This window comes from Panthera tigris, chromosome B4, assembly GCF_018350195.1.
Source record: "Panthera tigris isolate Pti1 chromosome B4, P.tigris_Pti1_mat1.1, whole genome shotgun sequence".
NCBI lineage: Eukaryota > Metazoa > Chordata > Mammalia > Carnivora > Felidae > Panthera > Panthera tigris.
Window position 1 is genome coordinate 103395809 of NC_056666.1, and position 17940 is coordinate 103413748.

Sequence of the window (17940 nt, forward strand, 5' to 3'; positions counted from 1 at the left end):
TATGCCAAGAATACCAACATTCAATTATGATAAACCAAGCTATCAATCTTAGTGGTTTTTTAAAAATGGAAAACTGATGGATATATTTTTATTACAGGTCATTAGACATGACAGCAAAATATGCCTCATTTTTCCCTTGTAATGAAAATGTGAAAAGCACAAATCAATAGAAAGTTATCTAAACATTAGTGCCTTGAAGATGTTTTATAGAGTAGTACCTTAGACTGTTGAGACAAAAATAAACACAGAATAACATGCTATGCTTAAAACTTCACCATCAATGAACTGAACTCAATATATGAATGGTCATATTTCCTAGTACAACTAATATCAATTCTTTCGATCTTTATTTCTTTGCACTTTCATGGTCATCAGTTAGTTCATTTCTGATGAAAAGATGTGTCAAAAACTCCTAAAGTTTGTTTTGCCAGTAGTTAATTTGGGTTAAAAATAAAAAATACAAATTTACTTCCCTAAAAAAAATTATCTACATTGTCTGGCATTCATTAATCCTAAATTTTTGCAAACATATAGGAATACTAAGATCATGACTAGCTATGTATACATCACTTCAAAATGCAAAGTCATAATCATAGCAGATTAAAAAAATAAAGAAAAGGTCTTATTCATGAAGAAAAGGACTTTGATTATTCTATAAGGGTTGTAATACACATGATGAAGGAGAAAGAAAAGTGGATTAAAAAGATGAGGAAAAGTGGGCAACTGGGTGGCTCAGTCAGTTAAGCGTCCAACTTCAGCTCAGGTCATGATCTCACGACTTGTGAGTTGAAGCCCCACATTGGGCTCTGTCCTGATAGCTCAGAGCCTGAAGCCTACTTTGGATTCTGTGTCTCTGTCTCTCACTCTCTGCCTCTCCCTCACTTGCATTCTCTCTCTCTCAAAATAAAGATTAAATAAAAAAAAAAAAAGATGAGGAAAAGAGTCATTACCTGATATAAGTTAAAATTGTGAGCTTGATATTGGTAGAATTATTTGTACACCTGAAAATTTTCTCAGATTGTCATTACCAGTTTCTGTCCATAAATCTTCAATGTAAGGGTCACCTAATAGTCCTTAATTAAATGCATGTGTAAGGATTTATTTTGTTTTCATGATTATAACATTTTATAATGTTGTGAAAGTTTAAAATATGTCCTTCTAGATTTCCTCTTACTGTTTTTTTCCCATCCCAGCAGCCAATGCTTGACATTTTACTTGACTCATACTTCGTTTCTCACCATACTTTGTTGTTAATGTGGCTTTCCCAATATTTCTCTTATCTGCCCTTTTTATTCTTACTAACATCATCCTACTCGACACCTTTTTAAGTTTTTTCCTGAATTACTTCACCAGCTTCCACACAGGCGGTGCTCCCTTCAATCTCTTCCCTACACATTTCTCTTTTAGATGTATCATTTAAAAAAACACATATGATCAAATAAATTATTTGCCTAAAATGTTAAATGATTTCTTATTGCATTCATTAATCCCTTTGTTTGTTATTTCCACATACACACATAGGGCACCTCTATTGTGCTATGCCCTAAGATAAAGTAGTAAGATAAAAAATTCCCTGCCCTCCTATAATTTATAATCTAGTAAACAAGACAATAAACAGAGTCTATAGGATGTTTGTAGGAAAAAGAAAATAAGAGAAGCATGGAAGATCTCTCCAATAAAGTGCTATTTGAGCAAAAACCTAAAGAAAGGAAGGGAGTTAAAAAAAAAATAGGGATGTCTTAGGAAAAGGTTTAGCAGATACAAATGCTCCCTAGTGAGAAGGAGTATATTTGTTGAAGGAGAGGGCAAGGAGGTCATTGTGGCTGGGTTGGACAGTAAAGAGAAAGACAGGTAGGGAATAGACTTAGAAATGTTTTGGTTGCAGGGCTTGGGAAGGGTAGTCCTAAAAGGCCTTGTTAACCATTTTTAAGTCTTTGGTTTTTACTCTGAGTGAGGTAGAAAACGACTGGAGGATTTTTGAGCAAAATGGTGACATGATCACTCCTGATGAATGAGACTGGGAGGGAGGGAAGAAAGATAATTATTACTGTCTTTCCAAACACATAGGCAAGAAAATTGTGGCTTGGACAATAGCAGTGTTAGAAAGAGACTGGATGGATTTGGGTTATATCTTGAAGACAGAACTAACTGAATTTGCTATTGGACTGAATGTGGAGTGTGAGATAAAGGGGTCAAGAATAACTCCAAGGTTAACCTGGCTAAGAGGAAAAGTTGTAATTTACTGAGAGGACTACTGCTGGTGGTGGTTGAGGTTGGTGGTGCTGATTTTGGGGGTGGGGGGATTGAACCTGTGAACATTTGAGTTGCCCAAGTGTCCAAATAGAGATATTGAGTTGGCTCTTAAATACATGAACTCTCTCAGAAGAGAGGACCCAGTCTGTGATCTAAATTTGGAGGTGCTCAATTTATAGATGGTTTTAAATCCATGAGATCAGAAGAGCCTCAACTCAATGAGTGAACATGAGAAGAAATTCAAAACCAGTCCTAGGAATTTCAAATTTTAGAGGTCAAGATGATGAGAAACAACGAGAAGAGGTTGAGTACACAGGAGATTTGGCTAATGAATGACTGTCAGTTATAGAGAACTGAGTGGAAATTTCAGAAGTTATAGGAGATGTGGTTAGATTAGGAAATATGTTCAGCTGTGTGGGATGATATTCAGAAATGAGGTATGACCTGGGATTTGCTTCCTCTAGTTACTGGCGTGAACAAGGGTGCAAAGCATGGAGTGATTAGTACTGTTAGTTGCTTAGGCAGATTGTTGAAGCTACAAGGTTTGGGTAGGTGGTGGGGGAGTGGGTTCTGGGGATCTTGCCAGGAGCACAGAGAGCTTTGGAAAACATAACATTGCATAATAGGATCAAGTCCAAAATCCACAATCTGGGCACAACCTAGTTCTTTAAACACATACCAGTCACAGCAAACTTCTGGTAAATCAGCAAATCAACCATTTTTGTTTTCTCTGTGCTCTCACATAGGCTCTGTCCTCTGCCCTACCCTTGCCTATTTGGCAAGATCTTTTGTGCCTTCAAGAGCCTGATGAAATGGCATCTCCACTCTGTAGACTTTTTTTAAAACTACTTCAGAAAGAATTAGATGCTATCTTCTAGGGACCATATTGTATTGCCACAGAGAGATCTATCTTTCAGATCATATATACGCTGACTGTGGGGCCACATAGTTTTAAATTAACATCATAATATGTAGAATTTAGTGGGGCTAAATGTACAGTTTTCCTTTTTTTAAATCTTTCTTCTCTCATCTTTTCCAATACTTTCCATATGCCATACTGTTCCCAGATATTCCCTCCTCTCTCTCCGTCTCTTCTGTCCCTTGCTTCTTCTCTCTTTCTCTTCTCTTTTGTTCAACACACATTTGTAGGTCACTTTTTAAGTCAATAATTTTATATTACATTATTTTCCTGTGCTAAACAAAATGAAATCAGACAAAATTGCTAACAAAAATTTACAGGTGGGACACCTGGGTGGCTCAGTCAGTTAAGTGTCTGGCTCTTGATTTTGGCTCAAGTCATGATCTCATAGTTGTTGGGATCGAGCCCTCCATCAGGCTCTGTACTGATGGCATGGAGCCTGCTTGGGATTCTCTCTGTCCTCTCTCTGCCCCTCCCCTGCTCTCATGCTCTCTCTCTTTCAAAATAACTAATAGACTCAAAAAATATATAGGCTAATGAAGAAGGAGAAGATATATTAGCAATTACAGCTTTTAACATTTCATAATTTGGTCCTTATCTGCCTCTTATATAATATATCCTATAACAGGAATAACTGATTCCAGCCAAACTGTTATGCTATTATTTTTTTTAAAAAATTAAGAAAATTTTATTTTAGAGAGAAAGAGAGAGAGAGCAGGGGGAGGGGCACAGGGAGAGAAAGAGAATCTGAAGCAGGCCCTGCTCCCAATGCAGGGCTTGATCCCATAACTCTGGGGTCATGACCTGAACAGAAATCAAGTCGGACGCTTAACTGAGCTACCCACGTGCCCCAGGTTATGCCCGCCATTATTTAAGAAATGAAACTCCCTACCACTCCTGCCTCACACAAAGCACTGGCAATCATGCCACATGCACTGTATTTGAAAGGCTTGTAACATATTCTTCCCTTTCCATAGAGCTTTGTCAAGTGACACCTCCCTGAAGCCTTATTTATAGCAGCAGTATATGGTAGTCTCTCCTACCTGTAGCTCTTACTACATATTTCACTCCTTCGGCACTTGGCATGTGTTCCTCTGCAACTTGCTGCTTTGTCAAAGGTGTGTTCTCTCTCAATTACATTTTTCAGCTACTTTGGAACCAGGATCATGTATGCAAACATAATTCAGCACAATCATTGTGCATGATATTTAATACATGTCTGCTTAAATGATATCTCAAACTAAATACAAATTAGTTTACTCCAATTGTGTAAAGCACAAAAAGTCAGAAGCATTTTTTTTTTTTTTTTTAGAAATAAGACAGTGATTATCGTTTAGGATAAGAGTAGTAATTGTATTTGAACAAGAAGGGGGCTACAAGACTTGATTTTCAGTGTGTTTGGTTTGTAAAAATTTATCAAGCTCTCTAGATATGTACACTTTTCTGGACATATAATACAAAAGTTAAAATTGTTTTAAAAAGGTAGCATCCTAAATTTATTTCTTATCAAATTTATTTTACAATAACACATTTGTCAGTCTAAAATAGAAAAATGGGTAAAATGCAAGTTTCCATTATACCTTGTCATGTAAAGATTCTTCCAGATTCTTTCTGAAAGTTTCTGATTCTTGAATTAAAACATTCTAAAGAAAAGAAAGAAAAATAATTAACTAAAGAGAAAATAACTGAATATGTAGATTAATGTTTTATTGCTCAAGAATCTTCTTTGATTCCTTCTCTTTGATTCCTTCCTTGGTGCATCTATTTCTTGGTTTCCATGGAAACCACATTTAAATAGAATCCTTAAACATAATACCTTAACATTTAGAAAAATACATAATTTAAATGGGAAATGTTATTTTGTAACACTTGGACTGGCAAATGGAATAAATATTATCTTCTAAGCTATATTTTCTTCTTCTCCTCAGTGTTTTAAGATTTGAAATAATTAGGTTACTTTTAAAATGAAAAAATGTGAGTAATAAACTCAATATTAGCCAAAGGTATTACAGATAAAGAATTCAGATGAACTCATTTTTATCATCTGAGGAAAAAAATAAATGATCAGATCCTATTTCTGGAAAGTTTAATTTCTGGACTTCTATTTCAAATACAGAATAAATAATTTCCAATAAAGGTTAAATCATTAGAGAAATATAAATGAAATTTTAGCTATGTACAAAACTGTTACATCTCATGACATGTAGAAATAAGCTGCATCATAGAAATTATTTTTAAAATTTTGTGAATCAAATGAAGTGATTGCTATCATAAAAGCTTTATGCTTTTTTATATTACCACAAAGCATGATTTTTAAAAATGTATTTTTTCAAATTTAATTTTAGTAAAACTAAACTAAGAGTGTAGTGATTGGTAAAGTGGCCATGCATTTGGACTTGAATGGGAAGAAGGCATGCCTTATCACTTTGTAATGAAAGTTAGCCAGTCTACTTTAACAATTTCAGGGGAGTATTTTTTTTCTATTTTGGTTTATTGTCTGGGTCAGGGGAAAATGTCTAGCTTAAGTAGTGACTGGCATTCATTCTCAGTTTCCAAAATGATTTGTCCATCTGGGTTTTAGCCCCTACCTTTGTATCTGCTCTGAAATCGGCAACCAGCTCATGTAACTCGTGCTGGTGTGGTAGTCGCTAACTATCAACAAGACACATAGCATTGTGAATGACATTGCACACTGTAAAGAGGCAATTTTTGGAAATGATGCAGCTGAAATTATTGCGTTCCTAAACTGTAGTAGGATCAACACTAGTTCTATTGGTAATATAAATTCACTTACTCATTTTGGCTTTTAGACAAGCAGTAGATTCAGTTACTCGAAACATGTGAATAGTTCAATGCAAGACATCCCCAAAATAATCGATTTTTGTCTCATTGCTCTTTTTTTGCACACCAGGTGAAGAATAACTAAGTATTTTCACCACAAAATACATTTTAATACATTTATCTATATGATCATGAGAATATGCAAGATTTACATACCATGCAGCACTTTTACTCATTTAAAAATTTATCTTACACATTTTTACAGAAACTACTCGGTCACTTCTAAGACTATGTCATATATACTTAAGGAAAATAAATGGACCATCCGACCAATACAATAATCACAGCAGGGTGTAAAACAACCATGCTCTTAAGAACATTGATAAATATTCATGTGATTCTACTCTTCTGTCATTTTACCTTCTCCTCTAGGGCAGCCATTCTTTCCTTTAAATGTAGTTGTAAGCGTTCATTAGATTCAGTCAGAAGTCTGTCCACCGTATCAGATAATCTTTTGTTGTGCTCCTCATTCATTTTCTCTCTTTGCCTAGCCTTATATTCAAGAAAAAATAAATAAACTTGACATAACAATCATTTAAAAAGCACTGGGTTTGTTTTTATATTTTTCTAGTTTAAAATTGGATTCCATTTTATGTCTGGTGTGATTAAATTGGCAGAACCTTTTCTTTTTTCCTTTAAAATGCACACAGCATATTCATAAGATTTTAAATATAACCTATCATCAAGAAAGACATTCATTTCTTACATGCCCATAGACTGATGATTGAGGGGAGTGGTTCTTAATATACATACTCTTTGAAGTTCTTGATTTTTCTCTTCAAGTTGACCTTCTAGATGTCTCATGCGTTCTTCAATGTTTCCATGTCTCTCTTCAGCCTGTTAAGAAATATGAAAAATGTACCTGACATGTAAGATTTGATTAACACTTTACCTCTAAATAAATTGAAATAAAATGTAAAGCAAGCTACTACCAACCGCAAATGTAATTTTCAAAAAATAAACTTTTTTTAAACAGGCAGCTGAACAGCATTGCTTGAAATGTGTCAGCTACAAAGGCCTGTTACATCCAAGCATCAGCAAAACATTGGACTTATTTATGAGCAATGAAATCAGCCAAATGTAACATGCAGACTGTGCATGGTTTGAACACAAACCTGCCATTGTCCAATCTTAAGCTCCTGAAGCACTGAACTGCACAGATGGTTGATTATCAATAAATAAAAATAACATAATTTTTATAAATGAAAAGAAAAACTTAGATGGATTCTATTTAGCAATAGAAAGTAAAGTCCAGTAGGACTACCTTCCTACGTATGGAGATCATTTCTTGTAGTTTAGCTTCCATAACATATTGATAATCATCAGATGAGGTAGAAGAGGTTGGATCAGACTAACAAGTCAAGGAAAAGGAGAGGGACAAAATTGAAAAATCAGAACTAAAGACACTGACACTGAACAGAACATAGCACAGAATGCTTAAAAGAAAAATGTGACAGCAAATTTAATACTTTAATAGACAGAATTTTACATGGAAAGAACTACACTGATATCTGGTGAACACGATGCAGTCGATGGTTATAAATGAAAAACAATGATACGCCCAAATAAAAAACTACCAACCTAAGGTATGGAAGGTTAGTGACGGCTGGCGATGAAAGACTACTACAGAATGAATTAAAGCAACTCTGAAAGAGTCATGTAATAGTTGGGATTATGGGAAACCAAACACTAGAATATGTCTCTGATAGATTGTTAAATGTTTTGTATTTTGGTTTGTTTGTTTATCATATTACTAAAAAATAATGCAAACTGTGTGTCTCAGCGTTGAAGTGTATGCTAGGACAACGACCCAGGTGAAATAAATTTGGAAAAAAAATTTATTACAAACCTAACACTGTAGACATCAAGACAAACTAAGCCACAGGATTAATTATTATGGGTATTCTCCAATTCCAGCAGGGTTGAGTTTCCTCAGCAACAGTGACGAGCTGACAAACTGACTTCTGGTCTCTGAATACAAGTGTGTAGTACCTGGTCTAGTACCCTGGCACCTATTCTCAGATGTAGTCTTAATTTGACATTGTAAATGAAAGTGATTAGAAGTCCTCAAATTATCAAGGTGACAATATATTGTGAGGACAAGAATATTTATTTACAAAGTCTCCTGAATGACACTAGGAACCACTCAGAAACTGTTTCTACATTGATTTGTTGCCATGGAAACAAAATAGCGCCCTAAAGTGAACAGGCAGCATGGTGCCTTTGTCAGCTAATATTTGCCCAGTGCCAGGATTCGTTACATGTCTTGGAGGTGATTGTCAGGTTATCACAGACACAGAGTGTTAACACATGTGACATTGCTGATAGCTGAATTGTATTAGTATGTTATGCACAGATTACATGTAAAGTTAAATCAACATTTTGATCATAATTACAAGTATATATAACATCAAAATTATTCTATGTTAGATCTATAAGATTTAACTCCAGAGCATATTCCATTACATTCTCTAAGTTTATTCTAAAACAGTGAAACTTACTTTATGCAAATATAGGACTATATATAAATATGTCATGCAGTACCTGAAAAGAAATAGTAGCCTATTCATGTATTGGCTCACACACATATGTACTACTTTATGCAACATATTCCAACTAATCTATAAAATAAACATTTAACATTTAACTGGTGTACTTATATAGATTACAACTCAATATTAACATTTGTAAGATTTTCCTTTTGATATTCTTGTTTCATAAATGGGGAAAATAATGAAGACATAACAAATAACCAATTTCTCTCCCCAAATTTCCAAGCAGAAGAAACACAGAAAGCTACCATAGTTCCCAAATGTCACAAAATGGTTTTCTAATATCACTTAAAACCTAGAATTCAAATAGGAATATAGTAAATGGGTCAAAATGTTGTTGAAATGATATCATCTAAATTCATTAAGATATCTGTAATCTCTCAAAAGTACATTTTAACATGCAGTTGGTGGTATAAAAATTAATCAGGTGACTGATTCAAGGTAGTTAAAGCATGAACATTTCAATTTCCAAAGCTGTCTCTTTAAAAACACAAGCCCAGTAGGTCTTCCCAAAGGTCCTTAAAACTTCTACCTCTTTCCATCTTAACTATTGAAAACATACTAAACATTGTAAAAATTCACTTAAAGATTGAGCAAGAATTCTGTCAAGTTTAAATTACTTTGTTATTGTTGATATGTTTTACTGGTACTAAAAATGAATGAAATACCTTATGGAATTCAATACGAATTATGTCCTTGCTGAGGGAATATGCACTTTAATTAAAGAAGTAAATATAATAAATCATAAAATTGGGATCCCAAAGTCTTTATTGGTTAATTTTGTGCATACTTGCCATAGCCAATGTTAACATTTATCTGTAGCCACTCCTCAATATTTCTGACTTTTTAAAGCCTTAAATGAGCTTTCCTTACCTATCTATACACACACACACCTTATCAACCACAGAATAGATTCAGACATCATTTCTAAACAAAAACTGGGATCAATTTCAATAGTATTGATTTATGTTCATCTTAGCCTTGTGAAGACTGTAGTTTAAGTAATTAGTGTAAATACAAAAGTCACACAAAAACAATCTATTTTTTGTACTCCTTGATGGGATACAGGGCTTATCTTGGTTTCACTCTTTAATATGACATAGGAAAATTTCAAATGAGCTACAGTTAGAGGAAATTATAGGCAGAAATGGCTTTGAGAAAAACATGAGTAGATTTTGAAATGGCGAAGAAATAAAAGTCAGATAGGGTGGGGCAAAGAGAAGAAAACAATAGGTAGCAGGTAATAAAAGCAGAAAAAAATATATAGGCCAAATAAAATGCCTGAAACATTATTTAGAATGCCATTCATAATATAGGAGAGGGAAGCCTAGGTTTAAGCTAAGCAGAAATCTTTTTACTTTAGTATCAAAAATAGTAAGAAGTAGAAAAAGATTATGATGATCAATAACAGTGAGATACTGAAAATACGGAAGTGATAAAAATATATAAATAAAACTGGTTCTAGAGATAGTCCCTAAAAGTGTCTGAACAGAGGTGAAGAAAAAGTACAAGATCATTGTAGCCATAAAACTTGGGAAAACAAATGAAAGAGCATCTTCAAAAGTTATAAAAATGTTACAAGCATAGAGAGTGTGCTGAGGATAAAACCTCTTCTCTAGACAAGTGTATATTAAATATGGCAATAATCTAGAAACTCTGTAGTTGAAATAATGGTGTTGATATAAAGTCAGTCTGAAGAAAAAGCAGGAGAAAAGAGAAACACAGTGAACTCTAGCATTTTTAACACTTCTTAAGAAAGATGAAACTCTACTGAAAAAGGAGGAAATCAAAAGGATTCAGATGAAGTGAAATTTTAGCAATATATTATTAGTTAGATGTAACTATATTATTAGTTAGATGTAATATATTACCATATATTATATTATTAGTTAGATGTAAACTGAAGAAATTATTTTGGGTACATGAATGAAAGTATGTATCAAAAACAAGTAAGAGCCCCAGAGAAAAAATGAGGGGAAAAAAGATAAGACACCTATTTCAAGTTATTTTTTTATATTCTAAATTAAGGATGCTTAGGGATATATACTTTGAAGCCTTGTAAGTCAAGTATTATATTTTAAAGTATGTTTTGTCCTCAGTCCATCAGAAGTTAATTAGGAGCAATTATTTGGTGAATTTTAAATTGTATTATTTTGGAAGAGATTCCAGATTTTCTCGTATTTTACTCAGGATAGTATTGATGATTATTTTACACTAAAGTTTTACAAAATTATTTTTATTATTTAGTCACTTACTTAAAGCTCCGGAAAATAGTTCAGTTCAATAACTCTATATAAGTTCATGTTCTTCAAATGAAGAGCCTTAGTGTGTGTGTGTGTGTGTGTGTATATATGCACACACACACACACACACACACACACACACACACACACACACACACATCCTTATCCATATTTGAGTAATTTTAAATGTGTTTGCAAGAAAAAATAGAATACTACTACTATATTTGCACATTTTTATATAATTTAGAGATTATTTCTCAAATTAAATGATAAATTTATCTTTATTTGAGAAAGCACACATTTCTAAAATTGCCAGAAGGGTTTATGGTATGTCTATGACTATAGAAGGATCCAGATTGTGACATTATCCTAATCACACTAATGTTTTATTCAGCTGGTTATTCCAATACTCTGTAGACAAGCAATTATTCCAAAACTTTCTAACCCTGCTCTACTTTGCAAGTATTTGTCTTTTCACTACCTGACTAATTATCTTATTTTAACCAATAGGCATCAGTCTACTTTTCCTCTTTAATTATCTACTTTTTTGGGAAAGCAAATGTGTGTGCCTACTTTTGTATTGCTGTATTGACTGTTTTGGATAGTCCTAATGCCAGAATTTGTAACCTGTAGTTCATATATCTGTCTTACCCATTTATTAGGTGCATGGAAAATGTAGCACTGAGCAATGATTGCATGAATATCTAAAATGTTTGCACATTTTTGAACTGATATTAAAAGTAAAATATGCTTTTAGTGAGCAAAGCTGAAGTTTTATTGTACATATACACTTTGAAGCACTGTCCTTTCCATTTCACTGTGAATGATAAGTCATTTTTAACATTATAATGGTTGCAAAATTTACAATATGTGTATAATTGCAGAATTTGACAGCCATAACATGGCAGACAATTTTGAATATTCCTCAGATTAGTATTGAATTTAATTGGTTCAGAAGAAACTGTAACTATTAAAACCACTTTCTATTTAGTAACTTTAGAATTTAGACTTTTGCAAATCTAACTTCCAACTGCTAACAAATGTTATCATATATAGTGAGAAAGGAACTGCTTATGATATTTCCTACATTTTTAATACCAAACAACTTCTGTTAAGGCTATTAAGTTATTGCAACTTATCTATATACATATTAAATTTCATCATTATTTGTTTATATTCAGTGATTATTCTAATGTTCAAATATTATCATGGAAAATTAACCATCAGGATACAAAATTTTGTTTTTGCTAACGTTTACATAGGCAAAGGTATCATCACATTCATATGTAAATCATTCATGTCAGCATAAATAAGATCTATAATATGAAAAACTCATCTAAGTAACAAACCAGTATAATAAAGACGAAATAAACTTAAATTTCATGAAACCTAAAGACAATCTATAGATTCCATTTGGATCACTACTCCTTTCTACGAGTGTATCTAGACTGACTAATTGTTTTATGGCAATACCTTTGTCAGAGCTGCAATTCTCTGAGCCAGTTCAGCCTCTACTTCAGGTAAGGTCTCAGCTTTCCTCATAGTCTGCTGCAACTTTTGCTCAGCCAGCTCAAGACGCTCTTGTAACTGCCTGTTCTTCTCTTCCATCTGAAACAGGGATGGAAAAAGAGACACTTAAAGAGTTCCAGTAAGGATAACAAACACCAGACACTAGGGTTTCTGCCATTATTCTAGATTTAAAATCAACCACACTTACTGTGCAAAGAGATGACTGTACTCATGTTTTTATATGTTACTTACTCACATTCCTTAATAAAATTCAGCACATTAAAAAAATAGAAAAGCTCTTACCAATGGCAACAAAAAGAAATAAAAGTTACTAGTGAATATAAATGTGGACATGTGCAATATAACTCAACGCTAAGGTTTCAGACGTACCATGAGAGCATATTATTGAAAATTATAGTATTAACTGGAGTGAGAGATGAAATGTAGCACAATGACTAACAGCCCAAGCTCTAGAGATAGGGTTAACAGAACTTTTTTCTCTGAAGGGCCAGATAATAAATATTTCAGATTTTGTGTATCATTTAGTCTCTGTTCCAACTATTCAGTTCTACTGTTGTAGCACAAAAACAGTCAGAAAATGATTAAATAAATGAGTATGGCTATGTTTTAATAAAACTTTATTAGTAAAACAGCTATAGTTTTGGCACATGGGCCATAGTTTGTCCAAATATGGAGCTCTGGAGCCAAATAGACTCTGCTCTGGAGCCAAATAGACTTGGGCTTCCATTAAGAACTGGCATTTTCCAGATGTGTGACATTGGTAAAGTCTTTATATCTCTGAACCTTGATGCCTTGGTATAATAATTGTGCTTACTTCACGGGTGGTGGTTAGATTTAAGTGCGGTAATTGTTAACTGCTTAGCAGTGTCTGATTCATGTCCAGACCCAAAGTAAATATTAGTAATTATTTTTATTATTATTAAGACATATTTGTAAATTACATGCTAGAAATCACATCTGTTGAGTCAGTTCCATTCTAAATTTTAGAGAACAGTTGAATGCCAAGAAATACTGTATTTTATTTACTCTGCATTTTGTTAGAATGGTGAGAGCACACATGGACCAGAACAAAACCAAGATAAGATACTCAACCTGCCGTAGGATGGCCTCTTTATTTGCTAACTCATTTTCTAATTTATCATTCATGTCATGTATGGAGGTAGATTCTCTCTGAGCACTGAGGTAACGTTTCTCAAGGGTTGTGATTCTTTCTTCCATATCTTCCTTCTGTGCCATGGCCTACAATCAAAATAATAAATTAATTAAAATCAGATTTTCACATAGTTTAATGTATTGTCTTGTTATTTAAATAAAATAGTAAGATACAAAGGCTACCGTTTTCTTGAAGCAATATTCATTCCTTTCTTTTTATGGAAAGCATGCCAAATTTCATGTGAATTTTCCCAATTTACCTGTCAGAATTCTTTTTACATCTTGGGTTAACAAAAAGTTCCTCTCTCTGAGAATGGAATGGAGTACAAGAAACTGCCTACTGTAGAACTGGCATTAGAAAAGAAGTGGCAGATAAATTAGCTCATTATACAGTAGAGATAAGTACAATTATGGGTACAGTTGTAAACCATAAAATCAGTAAAATGGTGGCTACCATTCCAAACTGCAAATCAATCTTCAAATAAGGATAACCAATATCACCAGTATCCTCATCTACATATATAAGTAAGAGTAACCCAGTGTTTAAAAAAGGAGGCCAGGGGTACCTCTGTGGCTCAGTAGGTTGAGTGTATGACTTCAGCTCAGGTCATGATCTCAAGGTTAGTGAGTCTGAGCCCGCATCAGGCTTGCTGCTGTCAGCACAGAGCCCGCTTTGGATCCTCTGTCCCCTCCTCCTCTGCTCCTCCCCCACTCACGCTCTCTCTCTCAAAAATGAATAAACATTTGTAAAAAAAGGAGGCCCCAGAAAAGTAAATTAGAGTCATATTCACAAATGAATTGACCAATTGACTTGGGAATGTAACCATTTTCCTTGTTACATATATTCCAATTAAAAAAAGATTTTTTTAATGTTTTTATTTATTTTTGAGAGAGAGACAGAGCACAAGGGGGGAGGGGCAGAGAGAGAGGGAGACACAGAATCAGAAGCAGGCTCCAGGCTCTGAGCTGTCAGCACAGAGCCCGACGCGAGGCTTGAACTCATGAATCGTGAGATCTTGACCTGAGCTGAAGTTGGGTGCGTAACTGACTGAGCCACCCAGGTGCCCCAAGAATTTAGAAAACTCAAAGAATACACAACTCTATGGAAAAATCAGCTATCAGTGTGAATGTAATAACCATGGCATTAATATTATTCTCAACTATAATTTTTAACCACCTAATTCATAGATAATATGGAGATGATTTTATCTTCCTAACAGCTTACATGAACATTCACTAGTAGGTGGATAACCTACTTTTTAAAAAAAGATATTAAGAAAAGTCAGCTGCAGAAGCAAGCCTCATGGGCCTGTGGAGGTTTCCTGATAATGTGGGGAGCTCCTTTGCGTAAGGAGCCTAAAATTGAGTTGGTAGTGGTGGTTTCCATATGTTGCTATCCAAATTCCTTTGGTCAATGTTCCTAAGCAACCCTTCTGGTCCTCTCCTTCAGGATCTGGAGCCAGTCCTGCCACATGCACAGAGCAGATACATTTTCTTCCATTTTTTTCCAAAAGAAATAGAAGTCCTTAAATGAATAGTCCTTCATTTCCCGATTTTCCCTCATCACCACCTGGAAATAACCATATGCACGAATCCTTAACTTCTAGCTTTTACTTTTACAACAGGTGTTCGCCTTCTCTCAAAGTTTTAATCATTATCTGTGCTCTAGTTTTTATGCCTTTTCTGCTTTAGGGACCTTGATCACTTTTCTGTCCTGGATTTTCAAGATGATAGCAGAAGTAAATCCCACAACTACAGCTAAAACAATGAAGCAGGCTTACAAATAAGCTTGTACAGATGAGACGTGGAGGGAAGAGGAAAAAGGAATGATTTAAAGAAAATAAAAATAAGAATGATAAATTATCTGCTTGATCACTGACCATAACTGAATTGAAATTATGCAATTTTACTACTCTGGTGGAGCGGCTGTGAAGATACACCATCGTTTTAAAAACAAGCAAGGAAATAAATGTATCAAGTAATTAATAAAATCCTGGAAAAACAAAAAGCTGTACAACAAAAGGAAATGCTATCATAGGAAATTACTACTTGGATCAGTTGTGGAAATGACCTACACAGCCATAATAATGGTGACACTAAATGTGATTTGGGGGTAATTGTAGTGGAAGGATGGGTGGGAGAGAAAAGTAGAGAATAAAAAAGCTAAAATCCTCTGGGTGCCTGGGTGACTCACTGGGTTAAGCATCAGACTCTTGATTTTGGCTCAGGTCATGATCTCAAGGTTTGTGAGTTTGAGCTCCGCATTGGGCTCTGTGCTGACAGTGTGGAGCCTTCTGAGATTCTCCCTCTTTCTCTGCCCCTCCTCCACTTGCACACTCTCTGTCTCTCTCAAAATAAATAAGTAAACTTAAAAGAACTAAAATCCTCATATAATAGCAAGGCATCGATTAAATAAGAGAGAAAATAGCACAACTAACAGCGAAAGGATTGAAATTAAGAATCTCAGGCAAGTGAGATGGAAAGTAGGTGGGCACTCTGTGTGTGTATGCGTGTGTGTGTGCGCGCGCGCATGTATTTAGATGTGTACCCTCTTGACATTATTTGTCTTTGAAAAATTATGTATTGTTAAACTGTATACTGTTAATTTCATTTTCATATAGAACTCTGGGAATATTGTGTCAATTTTATAACCAAAAAAGAGACTTCTGAATCTAGCCTACATATATAACTTCTTATAAAATTATAATAGCGATAAACTCAGTTAAAGACATATACATGTTTCTTGACAACATGAGCATTGGAGTAACACTTACTAGCTCCAAATCCCAGTTTTTGCTACTTTTTAACTCAGTTATCATGGGTGAATGCTGATTACCTTTTCTATAACTCATCCTCTTTTCTTTTCTTTTTTGGTTTCTCTGCTTGCTTGTCTATTTTGTTTTCTGTTTTAGGTTGGGATACTAGTATCTACCATATAACATTGTTGTGATACAGTATTTTAAGTGCCCTGTGTAGTCTTATGCATAATACACACTCCATAAATAATAGCTTTTTGATTATTACTTACTATTGTGCCTATAATTAGCTGATCTGACTCTATGGCATACATTGCATGCAGGAGTCACTGTACAGACTTTGGTACTGCATTTTTGATTCAGTGATACATGTGGGAGATTCAATTTTTAACTGCAAGCTGTGTTGCCAAAAATAAATTTTGAATTTACAAGTTGGAGAAATATCTTTTCCCTGTGTGTCACTTAGAAATTCTAAAATGGGAAGCTTTTTCTAGTCTCTAAAAACTGTTCCCTAAAGAAAGAGGAAAACAGTATAAAGATTCAATTATCTCTTGACCTATGGTTTGTTTACAAAATAGACTTTATTATAGCAAATAAATATAACTCTATAGTAACTCAGACATAGTAAACTAAAAAATAAAACTCCATGTTTCAGATAATGGAAAAGACAAAACTGATATGTATTCATTTAATTACTTAGGAATTTTTGAAGAACTCTTAATAGGAAGTTAGAAAGATAAGCTGGTTTTATTCACAAAACAATATAGAATTTAAATTCTAATTCTTTGTTGGGGTGGCTCAGTCGGTTGAGCATCCGACTATGGCTCAGGTCATTATCTTATGGTACGTGAGTTCGAGCCCTGCATCAGGCTCTGTGCTGACAGCTCAGAGCCTGGAGCCTGCTTCAGATTCTGTGTCTCCCTCTCTCTGTGCTCCTCCCCCACTCACACTCTGTCCCTCCCTCTCTCTAAAATAAATAAACATTTAAAGAAAAATTCTAATTCTTTGCACATCAAAATTTGCATAATATTTGCATATTTTGCATAATATTTAATAAAGTATTATTCAATACTCCATTAGTAGCTTTTTTTAAAGTTTATTTATTTATTTATTTGAGAGAGAGAGAGAGAGAGACAAAGCGCAAGTGACAGAGAGGCAGAGAGAGGGAGAGAGAAACCCAAGCAGACTCTGCACTGTCAGTGCAGAACCAATTAGGGGTTCAAACTCATGAACCGTGAGATCATGACCTGAGCCAAAACCAAGAGTCATACATGTAACTGACTGAGTCACCTAGGCACTCCCCCAATTAGTAGCTTTCTTAATTATAAAGTGGAGAGCTAAGCATGTTATAAGATTGTCTATGTTTTTAATATGTGTACTGTTCTTTGCTTTACTCCAGCCCCCAACTACATATAGGTCACAGTCAATTTAAGGAGCAACTAAGACAAAACTTCAAAGAAAGTAAATTTTAGAAAGACAAATACCATACGATATCACTCATATGTGGAATTTAAGAAACAAAATAGATGAACATATGGAAGGGAGGAAAAAAAGAGAGGGAAACAAACCATAGAAGACTCTTATTGACAGAGAAAAAAACTGAGGGAAGATGGAGGGAGGTGAGTGGGAGATGGGCCAGATGGGTGATGGGTATTGAGGAGGGCACTTGTTATGATGAGCACTGGGTGTTGTAT

The 17940-nt window shown here is 34.4% G+C and overlaps 1 protein-coding gene across 3 annotated transcripts in view; it reads right to left on the reverse strand.

The window, feature by feature from the left end:
• Nucleotides 1-17940, reverse strand: part of PPFIA2 (PTPRF interacting protein alpha 2) — a 487632-nt gene that overhangs the window by 101358 nt on the left and 368334 nt on the right. For all 3 annotated transcript variants that reach the window (XM_042992818.1, XM_042992819.1, XM_042992817.1), the window contains 5 exons: nt 13431-13577; nt 12282-12416; nt 6767-6850; nt 6374-6505; nt 4753-4815 (listed from right to left, as the gene is read on the reverse strand). In XM_042992818.1, coding sequence (XP_042848752.1) covers nt 4753-4815; nt 6374-6505; nt 6767-6850; nt 12282-12416; nt 13431-13577 — 561 coding nt within the window. The remainder of the gene's footprint in view (nt 1-4752; nt 4816-6373; nt 6506-6766; nt 6851-12281; nt 12417-13430; nt 13578-17940) is intronic.